The sequence below is a fragment of the Passer domesticus genome, chromosome 6, assembly GCF_036417665.1.
Source record: "Passer domesticus isolate bPasDom1 chromosome 6, bPasDom1.hap1, whole genome shotgun sequence".
Lineage (NCBI taxonomy): Eukaryota > Metazoa > Chordata > Aves > Passeriformes > Passeridae > Passer > Passer domesticus.
The window spans coordinates 73303402-73313145 of record NC_087479.1 but is presented as its reverse complement, the minus strand read 5'-3'; the positions used below and the strand labels follow the sequence as shown (position 1 = coordinate 73313145).

The following is a 9744-nucleotide window of genomic DNA, read 5'->3' as shown; positions in this document are numbered from 1 at the left end:
TGCATATTTCATCAGTGAGCATATACAAAGATAACCTTTGGTTGGAAGGTTCATCCAGAAGTCACCTTTGGCTCAGGGCCTGCTGTTCAGGCCTTGGCACTTCAGGGACATGGTTTAGTGCTGGGCTTGGCACTGCTGAGTGAACGGCTGGACTGGATGAGCTCAGAGGTCTTTTCCAACAGAAAGGATGCTGTGATTCCATTACTATATCTGCTGCATTCAGCTAGGTCTATTTGAGCAGCATTACTTTGCTCCAAAAGTTCCCTCTTGCTCAGCTCCTGTGGCCTGTGGTGGCAGTTCCTTCAGCTCCTGGTGCTAAGCTGCTCATGTTGAATGAGACAACTCGGAGAGATGAATACAGTCCAGTTTCTTCTGGGACTCAGAGAGGAGAGGGTGTGGAAACAGGAGCATTGTTTGCTGTGGCCTCCTCTCTGCCCTTCATGCCTTTCAGTGCTTTGAACCAGCCAAGAGCTTTCTCCAAGAGTGCAGTGAAGCAGCTGTTCCTGCTCCCAGGTCTGGCTCTCTCCAGTCTCTGACCTCGCCTGGCTTTGTCCCTCTTGCTGTGCCCTCTGTTCTCCCAGGGCTCAGTGGCTGCTACCCAGGACTGTGGCACTGGCACAGATCCAGTGGTTGAGACGCTCCTTTCTCTGCCCTTGGAGCTGCCTGGACACAGCAGCCTTTTCCATCTGGAAGCTCCCCATGGACAGGGAGTCCCCAGCTGCATTCCTTGCACAACCTCCAGGAGCCCAGGGCTGCCATCTCAAGTCCCTGCTGGCACTGGGGGCTCTCAGGTGCCTCAGGCTGCTGTGACACCGCTGCACACGGGAGGGAAGAGGGGCAGGGGCTGTGCTGAAAGTCAGCTCCATGTGCTGCTGCTGCTGTGGGGTCATTTGTCCAGCCGTGTCCCAGAGTCAGCGATCAGATCCAGGCCCTGCTGCTGCTCCCTTGGGATCAGCCCCAGTTTGGGTGTTGCTGTCAGGGTCAGCAGGAGTGGTGGCTGGAGTAGCAGGTGCTGACAGTGCCCCAAGCCCTGGGGCTGGAGGGGTCCCTGGGCTGGGCTGAGAGGGAGCTGCCTCTTGTTCTCCCTCTGCCTCATGCAGAGCTGGGCCGGGCACAAGTGGGGCAGCACAGCCACCAGGGAGCCTGCGAGTCTCTTCCAGCCCTGGCTGCTCAGAGTTTGGGTCTTGGAGCCTCAGGTGGGCAAAGGCAGCTGCTCTTGGTCCCTCTGGGTGTGCCCATGTTCAGCAGTGCTGCTCCATCAGTCTGTGCCCAGCAGTGGGGAAAAGCCACAGCCCTGCATGGCCAGGAGCTGCCGGGCTCTGCCTGAGCAGCTCAGCCAGCAGGAAGGGAGCTGCTCTGCATGGGAACCAGGAGCAAAGGACACTCTTTTTTTACAGCACGTTTTCTGTTATAAGGAAAAAAAAAATTGGTAAAATGATAAAGATAAAAACAAAACCCAAGTGTGCAGTGAAAAAACTTTTGTGACTTTGTATTAAGAGGCAAATGATCTTTTGAAGAAGAAAACTCAGTTCTTTTTTTCATACATTACTTTGTGAATGTGCTGATGGCATGGATCCATCTTACTGACCTCAGCAGCCTTTTTAAAAAGTTTTTGGGCTTTGTTTCCAACATTGTTATTTTAAATTGTGGTTGAAGCAATGGGAAATTGCTTTGTGCCCTTCCAGCTCCAAGCAGCACTGGGAATATAACCTCTGTCAAACCCCAAACCCTTCAGAAGATGCCCTTCCTTCTCACCCTGTGAATGAGCTGCACATTCCCTTTGAAACTGTCAGGGGTTTCTTAAAGACACAAAGTCCCACTTACAGATTTTTCCTCTGGTTTGGGAGTGCAGAAAGGCAATTCTCCATCCATCAGCTCCAGACTGCACTGCCTCAGGGACACGGCCCACTCGCCAGCTTTGGCCCACTTGTGGCACCTCTAGAGGAAGAAAAAGCCAAAAAGGAATGAAGAGTGTGACAGATGAAACATCCTTTGGAGATCCAGGCGTTCAGCTGGGACTGTGGAGAGTTTGGGTTCTTGCCAATTGGATGTGTGTCCCCAGCTGCAATCTCTGGGCCTGCAGGAGAGTCTCACTCACCTGCCAAAGCAGAAAGCTCAGGCGCTGTGCTCGGAACGGGCTTGTCTGATGCAAAGCTGTCAGAGCAATGTGAGGGCAGAGCCAGCCCAGCTGTGCCCAGGGCTGAGCCCAGCAGAGCCCTGGCAGAGCCCAGAGCAGCCTCAGCACCCGCAGAGCCCGGCTGCAAGGAGAGAAACCAGAAACTGCCCGTCAGCTGAAGGTTCCTGTCCCCTTGTCCCAGCTGCCCGTGGTGCTCAGGCCATGCTGGCTGTGCCCAGAGCTGCCCATCAATGCTGTCTTTGGGAGCAGGGCAGGACATGTGCCCAGCCTTCAGCCAGCCACGGCACATCTAGCCCTCAGCAGCTGCCCAGAGCCAGAAAGCAGCTGGGGAGCTGAATGAAGAATTCGTTGCATCCCCCCCAGCAAAGGGGGAACCTTTGGTGCCCAGCCAGGCTGTGCCATGCCCAGATCTGGGAGCATCCCCCTGGCTGTGGAACTCACCTGCAAATTGGGTGTGGAGTGTGTCTTTAGAGAAGGTGCCAGAATCCAAGTCCATCTTCTTCAGCTGGCCAGGCCAAGGAAGAGACTGTCATCCTTGAGGTTGTCCTTGCTGTCTCCAGCAGCAGCCCCACCTGGTACAGCTTCTCCAGGAGCTCCTTCTCCTTCCCTGGGAACAGACCAGGCTGTCAGGGCTCTGCCCAGGGCCCCAGCCATCCATGAACCAGACAAACAAACCAGGGGGATGGTGGCCACCAGTGCTTGCCACACCAGATCTCCAGCTCAGCTCCCGCCCAAGAGCTGCTTGTTCCCTTCTGCTGACCCCTGCTCAGAGCTACAGGCAGGACAAAACCAGTCTGGTTTGCTTTGCCACTGAGTGCCAAGAGATGTGTGGAGCTGGTACCTGCCAGGCCCCTGGATCCAACTGTGCACATGGATCTCTCCATCTTCTAGGGCCGAGGAGCACCCTGCACCCAAGGATGGCAGAAAAGCTCTTCTAATGATGGCCTGTCCGAGGGCTGCATGGACAAACACCTCTTAATGACATCTTGGCACTCTGGGGAGACAAACCAGAAATCACCAGTCAGTTGGAGAAGTTGCCCCCCTGTTCCTGTGCCCAGGCCATACTGGGTGTGCCCAGAGCTGGGCCTAAACTTCCCCACGGATTCTCTGTTTGGAGGAGAGCAGGACATGTGCCACCTCCTCAGCAGCTGCCAGAGCAGGATGCCCATCAGCCCGCTGCTGTCTCCCAGCATTGGTATTCCCCCTGTGCCCAGAGATGAGGATCCACCTTGAGAGAGCCGTGCTGGGAACAAGATGCGCCCCCAGATGATCTCCTGGCCCCTCCTGAACGGGTGCTTCCCCACGACCAGCTGGTACAGCAGGAGGCCCAGGGACCAGATCGTCGCTGCCTCGCCATGGTAGCTTTGGTGCTGGGTCCACTCTGGAGGGCTGTAGGCCAGGGTTCCTGTGGAACACAGACAGAGCTCTTCAGGGGGATGCTGCTGCTCCCAGAGCCTGGCCCCAGCATCCCCGGGCATGTGGGGGCTGCTCCAGCAGCACACGGGGTGACCGCTGCCTTCTCACCATCACCTGGGACTTGTGTACAAACTCGGGGCTGGAAAAGAAGCCACTGGTGCTGGAAGAGGGCAGCAGAAACCCTGGGAAAGCCCAACCATGACACACAAAGGAAAAACCCACCCACTGGTGGAGAAAACCCATTCTCCTCTCTGCCTGCGTGGGCCCCCAAAAAATGTTAATAAGCCAAGGCAAACAAGGGGAGTGGAGCAGTCCAAGCCCCTCCTCCCCTGCACACCAAACCATCCAGGGCATGGGTTAAGACCCCCCCTCTCCATTACCCCCATGGGGGTTTTTGTCGGGCTGGCTGCACCAGCAGCTCCAGCCCCAGCCCAGGCCACAGTGGGTACTGAAGGCTGTCAGCAGGGCTGGGAGCTAGCCCCCCTCACACCCCAACCAAATCAACTTGGCTCCAGCATTAATCCCATCCCAGCTGCAGTAGGGGGAAGCCCCGGTGCTACACCCAGGCTGGGCCATGAGATGCCCAGGAGCATTCCCTGCGAGGGCTCACCTGCAAACTGGGTGTAGGCTGTGTCTTGGAGGAAGGCGCCACAGCCAAAGTCAATCAGTTTCAGCTGCCCGCTGGCCAGGTTGAGCAGGATGTTCTCAGGCTTGATGTCCCTGTGCAGGACCCCGCAGCTGGTGCAGTGCCGCACGGCCTCCAGCACCTGGCGGAACAGCCCCCGCGCCTCCTCCTCCGGCAGGAACCTCCGCTCCGCCAGGAAACCCGAGAGCTCCTGGCACCGCTCTGGACGCTCCATCACCAGCAAGAAGCTGTCGGGGAGCTCAAGCCACTCCAGCAGCTGAATGACACCAGCACACCCACAGGACACCTTGGCCAGCAGCACGATCTCCAGGGGCGCGCTGGTGCCGTCGGGCTGCGGGAGGAGCGCGATGCCGTCAGTGGAGCTGAGGCTGTGCCAGGGCTCTGGGACTCCTCAGCCAGCCCGGGATGCTCTGCATGCCCTGCTCAGCCCACGCCCGCTCTCCCCACAGGGCTCCCGGCAGCTTCCACCATGCCGGGCCCCGGCTCCTCGCCGCCCGGCACGGCCCGGCTTCTGCCGCTGGCCCCGCTCACTCACCAGCTCGCTCCAGTGCCGGATGCGATCCCGCGGCACGCGTTTGATGGCCACCTGCGAGCAAGGGAGAGCAGCGGGCTCAGCTCAACTTCCTTCCAACTGCGCTCCGACATTCTCGTCCTTGTCTCCCTCTTCCCTCTCCGCCCGCCGCCGGCCCCGCCGCTCACCGGGGTGCCGTCCGAGAGCCGCGTCGCCGAGCAGACGCTGCCGAATCCGCCGCGCCCCAGCAGGGAACCCAGGCGGTAGCGCTCCTGCAGGGCCTCCTGCGCCTTCCCTGCGGGCGGGACGCGGCTGTCAGCGCTCGTCCCGGGGCCAGCAACGGCCCCCGAGCGCCCCTCGCCCGCCCCGGGCCGGGCATCCCCACCCGCCCCGGCGGCTGCGCTGCCGAGCGGCGGAGCTCGGGCCGGGGAAGCCGCAGCGGAGGCGGCGGGAGCGGCTGCGCCGCCTGTGTCCTCCGCGGGCCCCGGGAGGAGCCGGGGCTGGGGCCGGGGCCGGGCTCGGGGTCGGGGCCGGGACTGGACCCTGCGTCGGGGCCGGGGCCGGGCTCGGGCCAGGCGGAGCCAAAAGCCGGCAATGCCGCCCCAGCCCCAGGCATTGACGCCCGCCCAGCAGCGCCAGCGCCAGCACGGCCAGAGCCGGGCTGAGGCCAGGCGGCGGCGGGACGGCCGGGGGCGGGCACGGGGCAGCCCCGCCCGGGGCCGGGGGCGGGCCGGGGGCATGGCCCGGCCCGGCACGGGGAGAGGGAGGCGGGGAGAGGAGAGGAGAGGAGAGGGACGCCGGGAAATCGACGCGGAGGGAAGGGTGCTCGTCAGCGGGAAAGGGCGAGAAAGAGAGAAAAAGAGAAAGAAAAAGAGTGTTTTAGATTCTCTGCTTGCGCTGCTTTTGCTGCCGCCGCTGCTGCTGCCGCCGCTGCAACTGAAGCCCCGGGGCCGTTTGTCCGCATGTCCGTTCCCTGCTCGAGCCCCACGAGCCCCACGGGCGAGCCCCGCGCGCCCCAGGACAGCCCCTTAGTCTGTCCAAACACGGGAACTTGGCAGTGTCGAGCCCAGGTGCAGAGCCCTGACTCCTGCACGCTGGCAGAGGAATCCCCTCAATCGCTGCTGTGCATTGTCCTTGCTGCGGGTCAAGCACTGTCGGGGCACATTCCCTTGGTGTAGGATTCCTGCCTGACCCAAGCACTGCACTTACATCTGCAGTGTTGCTTTCCAGTAAAAACAGGGGAAGGAAAACTGTTGTGTGTCTCATGGTATTTTAGAGTGTCTAAAACATGATAAGTCACCGATCTTAGAGGTGAGGTGCATTTGGAATGAATGGGATAGAGAAGTAGTGCAACATGGGAAAGGGCAGACTAGAAATAAATGGAGGAAAACTTCTTGGAATGTTTCTCTCACTTTCATTTCACTTCTGGAAAGCTGTTTCAGTTTTCCAGGAATCTTCTCCTGTCTGCTCTTCTCAAGAACCTTTCATGGAGAACAAGGTGAAGCTTGTGTCCCAAGATTTGCCACCAGCTGCAGCTTCTCCTGGCTTTCCACACTGCACTGTGTGTGCAGCACGACTTTTGCAGCAAAGCAGGACAAATGTTTGGAGAACTTTACACATCCTTTTTTTTTGCTGGTGGGCTGTGGAATTGTGCTACTGGTGAAGTTTTCATTTTAACGGATTGTGCTGGTTTAGGGCAAATTTTGGGAGGAAACCTCCAAAAGAGGTCCGTCTAGAAAGCAAGTTCAAGCAGCCCCTCCCCCTACTAGTTCAGGAAAAGACTTCCCTGTTAGAGAGCATTTTGGGCAGACACTGTGGCCTATGTGCACAGCCCTGCAGGCAAAACAATGGACATTCTGTGGATTTAGAAGCATGCTTGCAAACACTCTGTGAACGTGCCTGATAGCAGAAGCACACTGCCCTTGAGCAGCCAGCATGAGAAAGTTTGCCAACTGCATCCAAGAGAAAAGGATGTGAAATGTTATAAATGAGAAGCTTGACGAGGCCAATATTCAAGCAGCAATCAATTTATTAATTAATATGGTAAAGTATGAGCAAAACAGCGCTGGGTACAGTGGGGAAAATTTTCCCTCCAACTGCACGCCGATAGTTGGAGCTTACAGATATTTATAGGGGTACTCATAAGCTTTCTCAGCAGTTTCTGTTCCCAATTTTTATGTCACAATTCTATACACTATTGTGATTTAGTTTTTCTCAGGATGTATCCCAGAAAAGAGTATCCCCGTATGGTGGGGTCCAGCTTCCGAAAGAAGAAAGAAGTCTCCCAGCTGGTGAGGTCCAGATTCCAGATGTGGGTCCACCTTTTAATTGCAAGGACTGTAAATCTCATAACAGTGATGTCCAGCTTCCCTTTGTTGAAACTATCAGTCCTTGATAGAGTTGATGTTCATCTTCCTTTCTCAAGCTGCTTTTCACTGTTTTGTTAAGGTGTTGAGATAAGCATGTTTTCTTTTGATATATTCTAAAGCTACAGTTCCAAAGATACTTATTACAAGCAATATTCTAAAATGATACTTCAAAAGGTTATTATTGCAAAACTCATTTTAGCTAGAAGCAGAAAGTTCCTGTCAAGCAGCAACATCCTTAAAGCTTTAATTCGAATGCTCCTAAATCAACTGAAGAGTTATAAAGGTTAATTGCGAACAAAGGATAGGTTCAAAGGCCTTCTTCCATGCTTTACTTCCTCAGTTATTTATTAGAATTGTCTTTGTAACTGTCCCATGATCAGTTTCCACACATATCCCAATCACAGGTACACAGGTTGCCTGTATGTACCTGACACAAAACATAGCTTTGTATTTCACAACATAAAAACTAGGTAAGAAAAAACGATGTTGTTATTATAAATAGAAATGAATATAATAAATATATACGTAGTTAAATAATAACACAAAAAAATTTGATACAGAATAAAATAAAATAATAAATTACAGCAACATTTTTGCATGCTTTAGGATGTCAGTCCCAGGTGGGCCATGTCAGACATGGTGAGGCTGGGGTGAGCAGCAGGCTGTACAAACAGGGTCAGCCCAAAAGGGGCTTGTTCTTCTCCGTGCCCAGACCTCCTAAGGAGACATTCAGCATCAAGATCACTTCGGGAATGCTTCTATCACCTCTTTTCTGAACTGAAAAATAGAAAACCACCCATATGATTAAATCCAAACATCATGTGTTTGGTGCACATTGACATCTTCCTCCTTAACAGAACTCCAAACTGACTCCAATCACTGCACAAGCCCTGGAGACATGAAGACAATTGAAGGGAGACAAAGAGCTCCTGAGGGCTTTCTGTGTTTTAATCAGCCCCACAGTGGATTTGGGGCTGGGTCCACGAGCCTCAGGCACTGAGGGAAGGATGAAGAAGCTGCTCAAGGAGTCAGCAGCAAAACTCCAAGTGCCTTGGAGCATGGCTGGGCCCCAGTGAGGGCAGGGAGTGCCAAAGGCTCCCAGGGACTGCTGAGAGCAGATCCTTGAGGCCAGGAGTGTGGGGAGCCCAAGGCTCTGGGCAGGGAACTGCAATGCTGAGCAAGGCCTGGGCTGGCTGGGGGAAGCAGAAAGGCCAAGCCCTGAGCCCAGCCTGGGCCAGCAGGGCCTGTCCCTCACGGGTGGCTCGGGGCTCTCTGTGGGGCAGGGGGATGTGAGGGGCAGCAAGGACAAATGCCATAAACCTGCAGCCCCTGCCAGCCTGGCCAGGGAGGCTGAGGGAGAGCCAAAGTGCAGCCCCTGCCAGGAAAGTTCCTGCTGTGGGGCCTCCAGAGGCGCTGCCCGAGCCCAGGGCACAAAGGCCTGGGTGCCTGTGGCCCTGCCAGCCCTGCCCAGCCCTCGGCCATCTGTCCTGCAGGCTGTGCCCCCTGTGCGTGCTGCTCCTGTGCCCTGGCCGGCTGCACTCGCCCCTCTCGCTGTGCCCCAGCATTTCTCAGCCAGCGTTTCTGTGCCCTCCCTGGGCTCCCTGCACCCAGCGCTGCCGGCTCCTGGCACACAGAGCCGGCCATGGCCCAGCCTCACGCTGCCACACCTCGAGCACCACAATTCTACCCTGGCAGGGACTTTGCTTTCTCCTCAGCTCCAGGCTGAACCTTCCAAGCTGCACTTTGGGGAGGTTTCCTGCAATTCCCACTCCCAAGGAAAGCTCTGTCTCCTGCTGCTCACAAACAGAGAAGGGCTGGTGAGAGAAGTGCTGGTCAGAGGCTGTTTGGGGTACAGTGACCATGAAGACCATGAAATTATTAAGTTTTAAAATATTCCATGAAAGAAGGAGGGGCATCAATAAATCTTCTACACTGGACTTTTAAGGGCAGACTTTGGCCTATTGAGGAGGCAGATTTGGGGAGTACCAAATCAGGAACTGATTCTTTTAAGGGAAACAGCCCTTAAAAACACAGGGTTCCAGGAAGGATGGACACACTTCAGCAAAGAAACCTTGATGGAGCAAGAGTAGGCTGTCCCTTTGTGCAGAAAGATGACCCAGAGGGGGAAATGACTGGCCTGGCTGGGCATGGAGCTTTTGCAGGAATTTAGGGGTTAAAAAGAGGGTGCAGCACCTTTGGACATAGGGGTAGGTAAATCAAGAAATGTTTAAGGATGTTGTTAGGTTGTGCAGATAGAAAAAATTAGAGAGGTGAAAGATCAATTAGGACTTAACTTGGATACTTCTGTGAAGGATAATTATTATGTATTTATAAGCACATTAATGGCAAAAGGAGGGGTAAGGATAACCTGCATTTCTTATTGTGAGGGATATGGTTACCAAAGATGAAGAATGGGCAGAGGTACTTCACCCCTTCTTTGCCTCAGTTTTCAACAATAAGACAGGCCATCCTCAGGACAAGTGTTCTCCTGAGCTGGTAGATGGGCACAGGGAGCAGCCCCTGGAATCCAGGAGGAAGCAGCTGGGGACCTGCTGAGCCACTCAGGTGCTCACAGGTGTCTCTGGGAATAGATGGGATCCATCCCAGGGGGATGAGGGAGCTGGTGGATGAGCTCCCCAAGCTGCTCTCCATCATTTACCATCAG

General features: G+C 55.5%; 1 protein-coding gene and 1 long non-coding RNA gene across 2 annotated transcripts; both read right to left on the bottom strand.

Annotated features, from left to right (window-relative positions):
- Positions 1-1559: 1559 nt before the first annotated feature.
- LOC135302287 (uncharacterized) lies at positions 1560-2741 on the bottom strand. The gene is made up of 3 exons (XR_010363989.1): positions 2579-2741; positions 2099-2258; positions 1560-1938 (listed from the first exon to the last, which is right to left on the bottom strand). It is a non-coding gene; the product is annotated as an uncharacterized LOC135302287 (long non-coding RNA).
- A 111-nt stretch (positions 2742-2852) lies between these two features.
- LOC135302286 (serine/threonine-protein kinase pim-1-like) lies at positions 2853-4997 on the bottom strand (the record flags this gene model as incomplete). The annotated part of the gene is made up of 5 exons (XM_064422673.1): positions 2853-3131; positions 3366-3542; positions 4164-4530; positions 4735-4785; positions 4899-4997. Coding segments are annotated over 5 exons (801 nt in total), but the record flags the coding sequence as incomplete, so codon positions are not given.
- Positions 4998-9744: the final 4747 nt, after the last annotated feature.